This window comes from Vidua macroura, chromosome 7, assembly GCF_024509145.1.
Source record: "Vidua macroura isolate BioBank_ID:100142 chromosome 7, ASM2450914v1, whole genome shotgun sequence".
Lineage (NCBI taxonomy): Eukaryota > Metazoa > Chordata > Aves > Passeriformes > Viduidae > Vidua > Vidua macroura.
Window position 1 is genome coordinate 15,444,502 of NC_071577.1, and position 18,087 is coordinate 15,462,588.

General features: G+C 38.3%; 1 protein-coding gene across 3 annotated transcripts in view; it reads right to left on the reverse strand.

Moving 5' to 3' along the window:
* Positions 1-18,087, reverse strand: part of PARD3B (par-3 family cell polarity regulator beta) — a 395,945-nt gene that overhangs the window by 187,799 nt on the left and 190,059 nt on the right. For all 3 annotated transcript variants that reach the window (XM_053982562.1, XM_053982561.1, XM_053982560.1), the window contains exons 11-13: positions 9,753-9,938; positions 3,664-3,834; positions 227-356 (exon numbers count right to left, since the gene is read on the reverse strand). In XM_053982562.1, the coding sequence (XP_053838537.1) occupies positions 227-356; positions 3,664-3,834; positions 9,753-9,938 (487 nt within the window). The remainder of the gene's footprint in view (positions 1-226; positions 357-3,663; positions 3,835-9,752; positions 9,939-18,087) is intronic.

Consider the following 18,087-nt stretch of genomic DNA (forward strand, 5'->3'; position numbering starts at 1 on the left):
CGTGTTGGGGCAGCGAGCTAGAAACTGTTACTTAAACTGGAATTTGTGCCAGGAATCTCATTCACAACTTCTGAGTCAGCTCTCCCACCCTCGCTGGATCTTCAAGCCTCAAAGTAACATAGTGTGCACTTACTCTAATTAACTGCTTTTGGTGGCTGTGGATTTCAGGAAACAAAACCACAAAGCACTCTCTGTCTCAGCACAGAGATGGATATGTAGAGACTACCTTTTATTCCTTCCTGAGTGCTGCATGTTACAAATTGCTGGAGAATGGTATCATTGCGTCGGGAAGCAGCTGTGAAGTTATGACTCCCGTCAAAGGCTGATTTTTGAAAGACTCCCTGGTCTGAGCGTTCCTAAGGGAAAAACAGAACCACACATTGCAACACAAAATGTACATATTTAACAATGCAGAAGAGCATCCATCACTGCAGACAGTGCATGGACAGTGTGATATAATGTGTTCACTGTATATTGTGTTCTCTCAAATGAAAAACTTGAGAGAGCTCTTCAAAACTGCAGTCTGGTTTTGCTCACCATGAAATAACAACATCCAAGCAATAACAACCATTAAGAATGATGCACAAAAATGAAGTTTTTTTTTTTATGACCCACAACTGGCTTCATTCAAATTCTCCATCTGGGAGGGCAGCTTGTGACATTGTCAACACAAGAACATGGGCAATGCCAATGGTATTTTTCTGCCAGCCAGCTGGTTCCCTTCTCCCCGAGACTGAGTACATATGTTCTGATGATCACACACTAGAACAGTTTTGCAAGTAAGGAGTTACACCAAACTCCCAAACGCAGGTCTTCTGGCTAGCAGCTAAACAAACTCCTGTCACACCTCTAGTCAGCTTTTCTTTTGAGACATTTCCTTCCCCCCACCCCCATACATGCCATAGTGCCTAATTTATTCTCCTGAGCAGTTGCTCAAAAGAAAAAAGTTGGAGAAAAAAAAAATCACAGTTTCTAAAGCTGGGACAGACCCAGAAAGACATTTCCATAGTCATTATTCAGGGAAAACCAAAAACCCACACAGGGGAAATATTATGGCTAGTTTTCAAAGCAACCTTTATATGTTCTGTGATTTTATATCTGTTTTTTTGAAGCAGGATCCAACTGGCTTCTATTTTTAAACTGCATGCTCATTATGTCAGCAAATGTTATACTAAATATACATATTTTAAAATTCCATAGTCACATCTACAGAAGAAATGCATGTATCTAACCCATGTAATTTATTTTTAAAATGATGCAAGAGTTTTGATGTATTGGCAAGTGAGTGCCTGCAAACCAAGACATAAGGAAGGACAGCATGCTACACCTCCTTGCAACCTGCTTTTTAAGCTTAATAATAAAAATAAAATAATGCAATTAAAAAAAATAGTAATAAAATAGTGATAGAATAAATACAATGGAAATAAGCATAATAAAATGGAAAACTTGCACCTCAGAACAAAAAACAGCGCTGGGATGCTCATGCTGACCATATGGCTTCAAAGCTTAGTGGACAGGCGGCACGTGTAACATTATCTTTTCCTCAGTGAAGAATCAGCCATTTGAAAAGAGTATTTTCAATCTCCATAGAGAAACACACACACACACCACACAGGCACTGTCTGTTGTGTTTCCTCTTGAACTGGAGTCTTTAGTTTACATCAGCTTCCTTAGGTCGTAGAGTCCACTTTTACTGCTTTTTCAAACTATCCATTGGAGACACAGTGGGATAAGGAGCCTTGAATTAACAGCAACAACAAATCTGCTTTTCCAGCTCTTTGATAAATGACACAATCAATATCCCAACAACTGATCAGTAACCAACCTAATTTGAGCATTCAGCTTATAAAACATAGCTGTCATGGAAGACCTCCATTAGTGTCCTGCCCAATAAAAACAATAATGCATTTCTAAACATATTCCTCTTCTGCCAAGCTGAGATGTAGTGCTCGGGTAGCTGCTTTGGGGAAAGGGAAGGATGGGCACCAACCCATTTCTGCTGTGGTCTCCAGACTCAAATGGGATTACAATTGAACGCAAAGACTACCCTATAAAAATTAATTCCTGTCTAAAATGAATTTGATTCAATCAAGACCTCATTATGCATTCTTCATAGGGCATGAGTCAAGACTATTTACCTCCTTCATACATCTGGATAATATTCAAAACTATACACTTAACTATGAAAAGCAGCCCCATACTATTACTAGGTCAATCTGATGTTTGATTGGAAGCTTTTTAAAAAGAAGCAGCTTTAGTTAAAAAAAGAGAACTCACAGGACTGAACTTTCCTTCAAGGTGAGCTATCTTTCTTGTATCCCAAAAGTGTACAATAAATATAACATATACTTCATAATTCTTCCTTAGAGCAGGATGCTGTCACATATAAAAGGAAAACAAAAATGTGTTTTCCTCTAACATCTTCCAGAACTGCTAATGGATACTTTTCATATTTTCCTGGCACAATTGACATCATGAGGCTTTTCCAGTGTCCTCCCAACAAGGTAAGAGCATACTATTTGGGAAATTATATATATCTAAATCCATTTCTCAATCAATAAATGATGGTAGTAAATTACATAGAAAGTTATCAGAAAAATATTTCAGAGTCAATTAAATTACAAGACACTGCATCCTCTTCCTCCCTCTGGAATTTTATGCAAATACAGCCAGAAACATGATTGTTTTTAAAATGTTCCAGTAATGCTCATTAAATAAGATGCTTGAAATATCTTGGAATTCTATAATGAGATTTATCCCAACCTTTTACACCCCAAATCCATTTGTACATACTTAAATTTTAGAGAACTCTATAGGTACTTAAAACTTTTAAAAATATTTCCTCAAGGGTTAAAATTAAAACTGGGGTGTATAGAAAAGGCAGACAGTATACATGTATATTATCTATGTAAAGATGAGAAAAGAGTGTGCATATGTGTGTGCATGCATGAATGAAAGAGGGAGCAAGAGAGATCATGAAACCAATCTTTTTCAAAATAAGAAGTGACTGCCAAACATGAATTTATATGATGTCTAGAAAACATAATAGTTAAAAACATCTTTCTTTCCTTATTTTGTTACCTTTCTTAAATAGATTTTATCTTAATCAACTCAGAAACCCATCCTGAAGAAATCTTCATCTGACCAGGAAAAGGAAAATACTTAATACCTTGAAGATCAAGAGGAAAAAAAAAAAAAAAAAAGCAATACAAGTCCACCAGAAAAACACACTTAAAAAAATTAAATACTATATGAAAAAGAAAAAGCAAGAGTAAAGCAAAATCCTAGTGACAATAAGATATTCAAGTCTCTGATTATAACAACAAATGAAATCAGAATAATTTAAACTGCCTGTATCCCAGCAATTCCCTTGAGGAGGTAGCAGATAGTCAAAACTACATCAATATATTAATCCTAAATTAACTTTTTTTGGAATCATATTTTGTTGAATCAAAATAAGAAGAAACTTTTAGTCTAGTCTCAACAAGAACAGCAAGACCAGGAGATATCAACCAGAAACAATTTGTGAGTCTTTCTCTCCAGGGGAGAATTAATTCTGCCAGGAGAAGCTCTCTGCGACCAAGACTTCAGTCATCATCTCTTATGTGCAAAACCACTGGGACTGGAACAACACTAATCTAACAAATGCATTTACTGCCTCACCTCTGTGTGCACCTCCAGCCTGCGGAGCACGACCAGCTGGATCCTGCCCCGAATGTTGCCCTCCATGGACATGGAGCGCCTGAGCGTTTCCATGGCCTCGTGGTTGGACTTGCCCAGGAGCGACTCCCCATTCACCGCAACCAGCTGATCGTTTACTCGCAAACGACCGTCCTGCAAGCCAAAAACAAAGACAATTTAAAAGAAAACAAGAATTATTAAGCAGAGGTGCTGCATATGGGAAAGCACAATGCAGACAATCAAACATTGCTCCTGTAACTGAATAAATAAAAGACTGGACAGTGCCAGAAATAACTTTGTCTCCAGTAATTGGCAATTGTCTCCCTCTATTCACTACATTTTTGTAAAGAGTTCATACTGCAAGTACAAACATAGACATTCATGCACAGACTGCTGTTTTTCTTGCATTTGCAGTTTATTTGTATCAGTTAAAACAATTAAATAATTAAGAAAGAACCCAAACCAAACACACAAAACCAAATAATATAAACCACAAAAAAAAAAGAACCCACGCATCCTATCCTCAATAAAAGAGAAAAGAAGCTTTTTGTTAGTTTAAAGGGCCCACACTATAACTATTAGTATCCACACTGCAACCACAAAGGAGTACTACAATGTATTTTTCATGCATTATTATCTGCTATTAAGATCTGGTAAGAAATAGCTCAAAAAATTGTCTTACAATCTTATTGGCGTGTATCTTGTCAAAATTCTCATGCCATCACAAGGGCCAGCGTCCTCAGTACAGAATGGTCACTAAAACTTAAGCATCCTTACTAATTAATGCTATCCCTATTTTACAACATCCAAAACTGCTGCCAATAACAAAATTAGGATTGAGCCATATCAAGTAACCTATGCTTTGAAAAACTAATTCAGCTTCATTTGCCAAGGTGACATTTGTGGGTGTAATAAAATTGTGGACACTGCTATTTTGTGATTTAGGAGTCCTATTGCTGTTGTCATTATGATCTGTGATTTATTTCTTTTCATAAAACGGCATGCCATGGACGTTTCTCTCTTTAACCAGAAAATAAGGCCTATTTAATTGAGACAGAGGAATTGCTTTCAAAGCTTGTCAAGTTCACAATTAGCAGGTTGGCATCAGACCTCAAACAAGGAGGAGAAGGAGTAAGAAACCAAAGACATCTGACATAAGGTGGTGAAGAAACAATAGCAGGGAAGATCTTGCACAGAAATATAGTGCTTGGTTGAGTCTGATTTACAGGTTCAGCACAAACTCTTCATAAGGCACCCATCCAAACTGTTTACATATTTCATGGATCTGAGCAATACAAAATATATATAGTATCTGATTTCTATTTTTTTCTGTAACTAAGATATTCAATTCACTATTCTGCTATTGCTGCCAAGTCTAAGTCATTTTTGAGTGAGTTACAGTAGCTGTGACACACCCAGGTTTATTAAGTGTTATTTTTGTTGGAACTGAATATCATCATTTATACAGCAGAGTACAGATTACCACAAAGCTGAAAAAAACCAGTATATAACAAAATCCAAAATAAACTGGGATGGACAAGAAGATGGAAAGAAATAATTAGGAGATGAGTCACTCAGAAAAGGAAAATGAAGAGAAATAAAACTTTTCTTGAGAGGGGGTGGGAATGGAGGATAGAAAACAGAGAGGTCATTTGGAAGAGATACTGAAACCTCTTCCACCTCTCTGTTGAATATTTTATGCCAACTCAGATGTATATACAGTCAAAGTCAGTAAGTTAACCCCACCCTTTCTCTACATCCGAATGATGACAAGAGCTTAAGTTTAGGGAGACAAGAGTTAAAATTGCTGAACCAGAAATTTTATTATTTGCACATGTTGTAATTCCTCTGTGTCCAATCAAAATTTGCTGAAATGAATGGAGCTATTCAGAGCAACAGGAATTTAAGGAAGAAATATCTTATTTTTTGTAAATTTCTGTAAAACTTTGAAAATTTTACAGGTCTTCATGTCCTCCCCCTATGGTCCTAGAGTTTCTTGGATTACTGTTTTTCCTTTCTGGAAAAAAACCACCATGTATTAAATATCTGGTAAAGTTTCTTTCTAAAGTCTATACAAATACAATGCCAAATGCATCTTGTCACGACTACATCAGTTACGTATGCGACTGTCCTGAACACAGCATGCATTTTTAAATGAATCACTGAGCCTCACAAGGCTCTGTATTGACCCAGTTTTTAATTTTCTTTGTAGTATTTCTGTATGAGACTCTATATTTCTTTGTTTTTTAATTACATTACTTCTTAAAAGGTTTCTTTTGATGCATCCTCCCTTCTTGCCCCTCTGTTACGTGCAGCATTTAAATGAAAAATTCAACTTGAATTTGACACTTCAATTGTGATAGAAGAAAAAAATTTGCATCATTCATAAATGTTGATCAATCACACAACAGGCAGAAGTTACTTCACAGAAAAACCTTTTGCCTTTTTAGAGACCAGGAAAAAAAATCCCCACGTCTAAACAGTTTCCAAACACAGATTTTCACATCCCTTGTGTTATGGCCTGGTTTGGAAGCCTGAACTGCTTGAAAATCTGCTTGGCTCAAAACAAGCTAAATGTTGTTTTAACACGTTTCTTCTTTCATCTCTGAGAGGTAGGTTTCTTTGTGGCTTTTGAGCAGGAAAACAACATTTGGCATTTCAGCAGAACAGTTTTCAAATGCCATCTCTGGAACTGTGAGTGAGCTATTCTAATAGAAGTTGATGTAATTCTTCCCTCACTTATTAAAAAAATGCTGGGTTTTTTATTATGACTCACAGCAAGGGGCAGAATCTACCACCACATGGCTGCCATATTCTTCACAGGCATTCACAAGACTCCCACTATTTACAGTAGAGCAGGAAGATATAATGCCATGATCTTCAGGGACTTATCTTTTTAATCAAGGCACAATAAGCTATTTCCCTTATCACACCGATGACATTTCTGTCAGAAATGCCCTAATGGCAATTATTGGAATTATCCAATTTCCCCATCCACTGCACACAACGAGCAATGTTTATTGCAGCACTCAGAAGGACCAAGGATGTTTGAGCTCCACCATTTGCATTTGAACAAATGCACACAGAGAAAATATTACATTATTTCTTGTAATGGCTCTGTTTCATTTCAGCTGCAGTGGATTGCAAGTACCTGATCCTCAGGAATGCATTGTAAGTCAAAAGCCAAGATGTCTCAAGGTGAACAAGGCTGAAATCCCCAAAATTAGGGGGAATGACGATGTATTTAAACTCAGTCAAATGTTTGTTTTCTTCACATGAAAGGCTCTGCATAAGTAAAAATATCAAGTACTCCAGTAACCTCTTTATCTTAGGGATGTTAAAAAATAGATACTTCAAAATTACAAAAGAAGGTCAAGAAGGGACATAACGGTTCAATCAGCAAAAGCAACTGGTTTTATTCCTGTGGGATACATTACAGTGTTAGAATACAAACCTGGAACTTTTAAGGCATTTTTATTTTGTTTGATTTTGTAGGCACAGCATTAAAAAGGACTGAGTCTTATTATAGCATGTATGATGCTACATGCATTGACATTTTCTAAAACCTTTAGCTAGGACAAAAGAAAAATCATACGAGATAGAATTAAATAGTAAAGTTTTCCATTATGATTTTTAAAATGTCCCCTACTACACCTTGCAATGCCACTAACACACTGGAGCTAGATTAATGTGTTAATATATCAAAAAAATTAAAAATATTAGCTTCTCTTCAGACCTTGGATCAAGGCAATAACAAGTAATGGTAACAAAAAAAGATGGTCTGCATCCCAGTCTACCCTTCATTCTAAGAAACACATGGGTAAAAGAAATTTAATGTCTGAAAACCTTTATACAGCATTAGAAGGATTGAGCAATTACTTTATCAGTAAACAAATGTGTTGAAATTCTATGTATTACATTTCTTCTGAGGACAAGCAGTGACTATATAGACAAGGGGATAAAGTTCATACTTCTGTTAGCATGATACACCAATATTAAAAAAAATTTAAATTCTAAATGCAGAAGTGATAAACAGTGAAAGAATTCTTATGTCAGTGAGATTAAGATTTCCGCCTGTGACAGTTTCCCAAGAAAGCACTGTACACTGAAAAGCAAATGCACATGTCTTAATCCATAATAATCCATTTCAGAGAATACCAACGAATAGCATGGGAAAATGCTCTGGACAACTACCAGCTGGAAAGAAAGGCTTTTTATTTCAAAACTTGCTCCAAGAAGAGATTTAAAATAAGGACAATAGGACGACATCTTTAAATATTTATGCACAAATATGTGCACGCTTTTTAACTTGATACAAGAAATTTTATTAATTGTTAATACCCACTGATTAGGTTGTGTTCTATGTAAAGGTCATTAGACAGAAGAAAGCCAGCTGTTCTCCATGCATTACACAACAGTAGACTCTGAATCTTAAAACATTGCCAAAATGACTGCATTCTGTGAGCACTTGCACACAGGACAGAGTCTCTGAACAGTTCTGGTTGAAGCCAGAGCCTCAGCTACTGTCTCATTTGCTTTGGAGACTACATTCAGACCCATTATCACAACACAGGTCTAATTGCTGGAAGGGTTATAATGAGGTAGAATGGAGAACAGGTCACAGGACTACAGGCCATCACAAGACAAAATAATCTCCCAGTCATGGTGACTAACTGTGCCTGTTCACTCAGGGGTGAGCACAGAAGTCCCTCTTTAGTGGTCTGCAGACATCTCAAACCAAAATTAACTGCTCTGGAGTGAGTTGCTGTGGGGGAATAGACAGTAGCAAACATACAGAGAAAAGGTTGTCTTATGAGTCTGCGATGTGACACGTCAGGCAGTCAGCCCACTAACATGAAATATGGCTCCACAGCTTGGCTATTCAAAACAAGGAGTTTATCCATGACAATGCACTGCTGCTACAACTGGTGTGGACCTGGAGCTGGGAAAACAAAGAGGGCAGCCTCATTTCCACAGTAATACAAATCGTACTCTGCAGAAGACATGCACATGAATTGACTTTATCCAGCCCTAATTTGGCCAAATGTGTGCTAACTCAGTTCTGGTGTAATCCAATCAGATGAAGATCCAAGCTTTGAAATAACTGTGAGACTAGGAAAGGTAAATAACAGAAGCAAGGAACTATTAAACATTCTTATGAAACCTAAAACCTTGAAATATTGCTATTTACTAGCTGCTGTAAATAGATGATCACTGAAGTTTTAATGCTGTGAATTGTCTTACTCAGCAGGCCGATGTCAGTAGAGCAATTTACATAACACTGAATTAAAAGGTATTTTCACAGAAGAGAGAAAATTGCTGAGATAAAAGACAAAAATTACATTATGGTTCTACAGGTGTTAAACATACTAGCTCTGAAAGATTAAGTAATTTGTTTCCAATTCAGAGAAGTTACCTTTTCCAAGTTTTATTTGGGGCAAAAAAATGCAGTCAACATATTCCCTAAAGATTAGACAATAACTCAAATACTTTTTAATAATAAAATATACAACAGTCTTTGTACGGTGCTTAGAAGGAACAGAACAACTCATAATACTGTCATTTACCAATTTAATATTACCAATTCAATCCACTTCAGGAACAACTGATAACTCCTGCACAACTGATGTCAAGCTCTGCCAAGACAGATTTTTAATACAGTAAAATATAAAAATAAATATAAAATATTATGAATAAAAAAGAAGAAAATTATGAGAGTTTTTTATTTACACAGTTGTAGGTATCAACTTCCCTGTCACTGAGCCAAACTGTTCCTGTTGGCTGTGGGGACGCTGGAAGGCATCCTCCACTCATACCTATCCTTATCCTTCTTCCCTTTCCCCATTTCCTACAGCATCCAAACGTTCCCTAAAGTTTGCACCAATTCATTTCACTTTGGCAGACTTTGTTGTTTCGCACACAACCCCAGAAACCACGAGACAAAATGTTAGATTTGTAGTTCACCCAAAGGAATAAGTGACAAAGGTATTTGTTTCTAGAATGCTTCTCAAGTGAGATTCAGCCCTCAACATAGAAATGACAGCATTCTAACACATTCATCTCTTCCATACCTTAAAAGCAGCACCTCCGTGAATAACTGATTTGATGAAAATCCCAAGATCAGCTCCTGTCTCCCGAGATTTGTTGCCTTTCAAGCTCACACCAAGTCCAGCAGAGCCAGAATCATTCAGAGGAATCTCAAAGGTCAGCTGCTCTGTGGTTTCTGGAGAAAAAATACTGCAGTTTGGCTCTCCTTTCTGTTGGAGAAAACAAGCATGAAAATAGGGGTGATAAGTCAGCATGAGTGGTGTCCACAGAACTGTACAATAAGAAATAGTCCTCTTTTCCAGAAAATAGCTTGAAGAAACAGTTTTATAATCAACAGTGCATTTAGCTGACATTTTGTCACAAGATCTGGCTTAAAATGTTATTTTTAATGATACCTGGGAATATGTTTAAATAGAAGGTAAAATAGCTTAGTTCCACATGATATAAAACTAATGTTGCAGCAGAATGTAGAAAAGATGTTTATACACAGCTGCATTAAAAATGTAAGCCATAAAACTCTCAACATCTTTACATGCAGCTCACAGACTATAATGACAGTTATACTGTTAAATCCCATTCCCCTTTGAAAATTGAGTTTCATCCTTAAAAAATTATCCTTCCCTTAAACCTGTCTGCAGAGCAAAGCTGGTGTAACAAAAGCAAAGGTGAAAATTGAAAGCACAGTAACTTATTCTGCACTAACTCCCTTAGTACATGCTTTGATTCCATAGAGGTTTGATTGCTCCTTTTTCTTTCTGGTATAGGTTAATCCCAAGATTTTCTCTAGATTAGAGAGCTGTTTACAGGACTGTCAAGTCAAGCATACACAGCTAGGGAAGATCAGAAAGAACTTTCTTTTACTGTACACTGTATCTGCAGTTTTGTAGGGCTGTCTGTTGCTGGGCAGGGGGGAAGGGGGCGTGGTTGTCTTTTTAAAAGCAGATTAGAATCATAAAATTAAATAAAATCAAAGTTTTGCCTGAAGTATTTATCTTGGCACACCTCAAAAATAAAACAAGGACAAGGAGACCAATTATGGAATGAAGCATGAAGTGTTCATGGAAAGTGTTAGTGCAGAATGTTACGCAACACATTCAATTTCATTCCATTTTTTCTTCTCCATGTAACTCTAAGACAATTAATAAGCTTTTGTTTCTTGTCATTGGGACATTTTCTATTCTTTGAAACAGTAGTATTAAAAAATTAATAGGAAAAAAAACTATGAAAAGGAAGCACACAGACAATTACAAGTTGAAGATGACTGACTACTGATTCCAATGGTGTCAAATTCTTACATTAAATTTTCAAGTAGAGGCCACATGCAAGGAGTGCAGTAGCTGGGCCACTCCTCCTCTTCCCCAATGACAGATCACCTCCAGGACCTAAGCTGCAGTACAGACAGCATCAACGCAATTGTCAGCAAAGGTGCCAGCAGTACAGATGTTTCCTCAGCAGTTGGAGTACACCTGTGCATTCAGCTATCACGCTGTCTGATCAACAAAAGTATGACCCCAGAACTAAGGGCAGAAATTAATACCTTGAAGAAATAGTAACACCTAAGTACACTTGCATTTATTTCAGATGTCCTTTCTCTGATGAGGAGCAACTGGGTAGAGAGGGATCACATCAGCCAGAAAACTGACTATCAAACTCAATCCCAATATGCACCAAGTTTAAATTTTTCCTGGAATGTAACTACATGACATTAAAGCCAATACAGTTTGCCTAACCACCAGATATAAAAATGGCATAGCATCAACACTGATATTTGTCTTGATACCAGCATTACTCTCCAGTACCAAAGTTACACATTTGTGCCTCTGGTTTTCTTCACCAAAAGTACAGAATTCTCAGCTACACACATCTGTCACTTGTCTTTCTCAGCTTTGGATATGGACATCCTGAACATAATCCCCCCAAAACCTATAGATTTGTAACAACTGTGAGCAATACAGAATGATAACTTGTAAACATTCCTCCTCTGACTTCAGAACAACCAGTGTAAGTAAAAAAATCACTACTGGCCTTCTAACATAATCATTTTGCATTTAACTTTCTCAAGGTTTTAGATAAAAGATTTTCTGCCAAATATTTTGGTTTTTTTTCAACTTGCACATATTCTTGTCAATTGATTCTGAACTCTTAGATCAGAACTCTACTCAACTGGCACATCCTGTCAAGAACTGGACAGAAGCAATTCTCAGAGTTTCAGACATGTGATGGCTCCTGCCTTTAGGACAGGACTTGATATTACTTTCCTGTTCCCTTAGACAAGCAGTTCCTGCATGTTTCTGCTCTCCTTCCACTTTAACCTGTGACATCTGCACTAGACTTGCCCCTTGTCTATGTCAATACTGTGGCTGTGTCTTTGCCCATATCCCAAGAAAGGCAGTGAGGGGGCTGTTAGCACAGGACATAAAGCTCCCAGTGCTCCTCCCTGGCTTAACCAGAGAGTCACAAAGTGCTTTACAGCACTACCTCAGTACAAACTAGGACTTCGTATAAAGCTGAATTTGGTCACTCAACAGAGATGTTTAGTGTTCTCCATTTCCCAGCTTCCTTTAAGATAATTATGCTGTGCACTAGTACTTGTTAAGTAACCTACCATATCACTCTATGCATGCCCAGATATGTTCAGCAGGACTCCAGACAAGTACAGCAAACTTTGTCAGTATTTCATTTCCTATGTTTTCCTTAGTACTTAAACTGGAATCTGTAACATTTGTCTACCATTTTCCTTGCTACAATTTTCTATGAAATAGATTACTTAATCATATCAAAACATCAGTAAATTTAATGCAAGATGCTTTTACCTATTACTGGAGAACTCTCTAATATTTTTTAAAGTCCTTCACAAGTTTCTTGTTCAACATAGTCCAATCATCCCAAACATTTCTCCTTTTCATTATTTATATTCAGCTTTATCCAAAGATTCAGCAAAAGCTGATTTTAAAATAATGTTGAGCTTTGTCTAACAGCACTATCAAAAATTTGTTACCCATGATGGATGCTGAAAGTCAATTCAAAGATTTCACAGGGATGGGTAAGAGGAAAGGAGATGCATACCTACAAATGATTAATTCACTGTAAGGCAAGTAAACTGTCTTTACTTCCTTAAAATTTTCCTCAGCTAATCACTGTACAGCATCTGATAGCAAATGCCTGGTAGTAAGTCTACAACATCAAGACTATTTGGTGCAAATACAAGATTGAAAATCTTATTTGTCAGAGGATGTGAGGAGCAGCAGAAAGGAGGAAAACCAAAGAAGAAAAAAGAGATGAACAAAACCTAGAAGCTTGATTTCATCCTATACTTTCTAAATGTTTTCAAATAATTGTCCTGATCATAATGCTCTTCCCAAGTAATACTTTCTCACTGATGACAAAAAGAGCTCCAGCCATCCTTAAGTTAACAGCTCATCAATTAACTGCTTCATTTGGGCAGCTAATTTAATGAATGATGGCCTCTGTTCCTAGAATATGCAGGTATGAATATTAAATGCTGACAGTGACTCAACGAGCTGCATTCCTACTGCTTCTATTTCCCTGACTTTGCTAAAACATTACCCCAAGACATTAATACTTTACAATATAGCAACCACCATCAGCTGAATTGAGAGGAAACCCTCTCCAAAGCATTAAACCTTGAATTCTATTAGAAACCCTTCTTACCTCAAGATCATCCTACAATCTGAACTCACTCAAACACAGAATGAATGAAATGAGCTGCAACACAAATATGTTTCTAGCCTGGAAAAAATGTACATCTTTGTGTTATAAATTACCCAGTCAACAACCACATAATGTATTTTCCATAATAAATGTATCATACCTCAGCAGTTCAGGAAATAAATGATAGTATACCACTGAAGCTATTCCCTACAGCAGACATAGGAAAGTAACTCAATTGTAGCAGGATAAACAAGAAATCTTCACATAAATAGAAGTCCAGATAGCTAAGTGGTGCTCCCTCAGGATGGTTAGAGCTTTGAGATGGCCTGGCCTGACTTTCACAAAGTCCCAGATTAGGTAAGGCTGGAAGGGAGAACAGTGGGTCATCAGGCCCAATCCCCCTGCTCAAGTAGTGTCATCCTGGAGCACATAGCACAGGACTGTGTCCAGGTGGTCCTTGAATATCTCCAGTGAGGGAGACTCCACAACCTTGAGCTCCCTCAGCCTTTCCTCATACAAGAGATGCTCCAGTTCCTTGATCATCTTTGTTGCCATCCTCTGGACTGGCTCCAGGAGCTCCGTGTCTCTCTTGTGCTGAGGAGCCCAGAACTGGACACAGCACTCCAGATGTGCCTCACCAGGGCTGAGCAGTGGGGCAGGATTTCCTCCCTCCACCTGCTGGCAATGCTCTTCCTAATGCACCCCAGGATCCCATTGGCCTTCTTGGCCACAGGGGCTCACTGATGGCTCAGGAACAGCTTATTGTTCACCAGGACCCCCAGGTCCTTTCCCACAGAGCTGCTCCAGCAGCCCAGTCCCAGCCTGTGCTGGTGTGTGGGGCTGTTCCTCCCCAGATGTGGCACCCTGTGCTCACCTTTGGGGAATTTCAGAAGGCTCCTCCCTGCCAATCTCTCCACCCTGTCAGGGTCCTTTGAAGGGCTGCACAGAACTCGGGGGGATCAGCCGCTCCTTGCAGCGAACCTGCTCAGGAGGCATCTGCCCCTTCATGCAAGGCACTGATGAATAATGGGCCCAGTATTGAACCTTGGGGGACTCCAAGGCATCCAACGAGACCCTGTGCCACTGTTCAGCCAGTTCTCAATACACCTCACTGTCCTCTCACCCAGTCCACACTTCCTGAGTTGGCCTGTGAGGATGTGGTGAGAGACAGTGCTGACAGCCTTGCTGAAGTCGAGGTCGACAATGTCCCTCATCCATCCAGGTACTTGTTTCATTGTAAAAGGCAATCAGGTTAGTCATGCATGATTTACCATTAATGAATTCATGCTGGCTACTCCTGATTACCTTCATGTCATCCAAGTAAACAGAGTTCCCTGAATCCTCCTTCTTGCCCTTTCTGAAGACTGGGGTAATATTTGTTTTCTTCCACTCCTTGGGCACCACTCCTGACTACCACGACTGCTCAAAGATGATTGTGAATGGCCTCCACAGCTCTCTCAGCACTCGTGGATGCACTGCATCAGGGCCTATAGGCTTCTGGATGTCAGGTTTGCCTAGGTGCTCTCTAACCCAATCCTTCCTGACCATGGGAAATTCTTTCCACCATTCCTTTACCCTTGTCTCCCAGGTCAGAGAATCCCAAGGGCTGGCCTTGTCAATGAAGACTGATGCAAAAAAGGTGCTTGGCAAACCTGCCTTCTCTGCATCCTCTGTTACCAGGCTCCCTGTTATGTTTAGTAATGCCCCTGCATTATCCTTGGTTTTCCTTTTGTTATGGATGTATTTGAAGGAACCCTTCTTGTTGCCCTTGAAATCTGTGGCCAGATTTAATTCCAGATGGGCTATGGCCTTCCTTATCTTGTTTTTACTTACTCTGACAACCCCTCAATATTCATTCCAATTGATTTGACCCTGTTTCCATCTCCTGTGTATTTCCTGCTTATGCTAGAGTAATGACAGGAGTTCTCTATTCATCCATGCAGGTCTCTTGTTCCCTTTGCCCAATTTCTTAGTCATTTCTTTCCTTTAAGAAAGGTACATCGAGATAGGAACACTCTAAAATATTAATAAAATTTACTCAGCAGAGACACAGTTTGAAGTTAAAAACAAAAACACACACCCACAACCAAAAAATTCCAACACAAAACTGAAAAACAACCCAACACTTCAGGAGTCAGTCTCCACTCTTTATTTTGTCCTTGCTGGGCAGGTTCTTCCTTCAGCTTTGCTAAATCTTAGCCGTCAGCTTTCAGTGGCTTCTACAGCTGCAGCAAGCTCTGAACAGTCCCCTCCTGATAAGCACATTTCTGCAACTTAGTGATGTTTGTTCTCTAATATTTATATTGGTCTGCCAGCCACAGCTTCTGCTCAAAGCTCCCTCCTGGTTGCACCAGCCAGCACACTAGGCAGCTCCCCACCTCTCTCAATTGCTTGGGGAAGACAAAGATCTCCTCTCTCTTTCCTGAATCAGAAGGCAACAGACAGAAGTTGTCTAAGAATCTTTCCACTTGCTGTCCAGATTTGGTGGTTAAACAGAACAGAGCAAACAACCAAACAGGTACTATCCCTCTTAAGGGAAATCAGGACAGGAATGTTTTAATCTACCAATATACCTGCATGCAACTTCAGTAAAATCAAGTCTGACATTTACCGAATCACCAGAAACCAGACAGACAAGTTCAGAGTAGAGTTTCTATGAAGGTGAGAGAACAGAGTTTGCTAGATATGAAAGCAGAGAGCCCTAATAACAGTACTAAATAATATTCAGCAATGCAGGCTGAAAACCTGTATTTAAGGGTCTCAGGATACATTTAATTAGTCTTCTCCCAATGATTTTAATTTTTAGAAGCACATCTCTACCTCAGATATCTGATTTTTTAATTAAAATATTATAACAAATGATTATTAAAATAATCTAAAATTTTACTGGTATCACCAACAAATTCTCAGAATTTTAAAGACCACAGAGAACATACTTTTAGCCTTCTCCCACTATACACAATTGCTAAGTCACCGGAGCAGTACAATCAGAACTATAACCTTTGAGAAAAGTACTGTGCATTTTATTCTTCCACTTTCTACTTAGTCCATGGCTATATCTACACAATATTGTGTCAATCCTCTGTCTACCATGGCACACCACTTTCAATTAGTCCTTTTATTTAATCTTACAATATCTATTCTCATTGACTACAGCACTTTTAATCTGTGGATTTATGATAACCTAATGCTAATCTCTCACTGGAAAGGCTGCCTTATATATCCTTATTGTGTTTTTTGCCAAGAGAGAAGCTTACAAAAAAAAATTGCTCTCAGGCAGGAAGGAAATAGCATTTGTTTGACACAACAAGAGACCTTTCAGTACCTGTCTGGTGCCCTTGACCAACACACTAATATGGCCTCTCAATATGCTGACTGCCCCTTGCCTGGCTGTTCATTTCTGATAAGAGATGTCAGCCCCCTGGGGTGCCATTCAGAGCTGACAGCAAAAGACAAAACACTCAGGAGGGTTATTTTCAAAGGTTTATAAAGGAAATAAGACATTTGCATGCTTTTGCAATGACTTTGATAAAAACATTTAAATTGTGGCACTACATAACTATTATTGGCAGAAAAGCTAAAAAGAAGATACTCCCTATTTGCATCATGCTCCATGTTCTTTCCAAGCACTTAGCCACAATTAAGAAATATTTTGCTGACAGGTCAGTCATTCAGTCACTATAAAATCTGTACTGTATTTTGCAGTAGACATTTTGTAACACTCTCAAAAGTAATACTCAAAGGTAATACACTGTTGTAATCTTGTCATAATCTAGTAAATAACTGAAATCATTGCTGCATGTATTCATGTTTAGCATTTCTGACATTTATATTGGCTTCTTTAAAATTATCTGTACTTCATACTAGAATAAAAACTAAATGGCCACTAATGGGACACCCTGCTAAGGCAAGAAAGGCAGTAGCAAATCCATGGAGATATATGATAGCATGCTTGGATAATTTTAACATTAACACAGTACACGACAAATTTGTGTCATGTTAGATAGAATGTGTCTGGTTTGAATTATGTAGACTCTCTGGAATTATAGTTTCAAAAACTGACAAAACTAGACTCAGCTCTTCATCCAAGGCAGTTACAGTGCATTTCAGAAATGGAGATTCCCCACTTTGCTTGACTCCCCATAGAAGAACCCACCAAGGAAATGGTTGGCCCTTGCAGAAGTTTTTGTATCTGTAATTTGGTGTACACTGCTCCTCAACATTAAAAAATACAGTCTCACTTAACCTTTTAAGCTACATAACTGTAGGAAACAGAGGAAGAAAAAGTACCTAGTTCAGTCCTCAGTCAAGGTCAGCCTCACTATGAAAATACCCATCTTCAGCCCACGGATGGAGTAAGTCTTGTGCTTACACACCCTACTGAGCTGGAGCCTTATGCAGTTAATACACCTTGGCACCTAGAGCCTAAAATCTTCTCACACATGAAGATGGAGGCTGCGTGGTATTTTCAGCATGAATTTAAGGGTACTGCTAATGTATCATTTCAGAATTCATTCCGGGCACAGGTCACAACACAGTGATCTACAAATCCAACTCTTTACTCATTTTAGTGCTTACTGTTTTAAAAATATGGTAAACAAAGCAATAAGCAGGGTATAATTCTTTTATGTCTACTTCAAACACCACATATGTATGTTTTACATTAAGTCACCCTAGGAAAACATT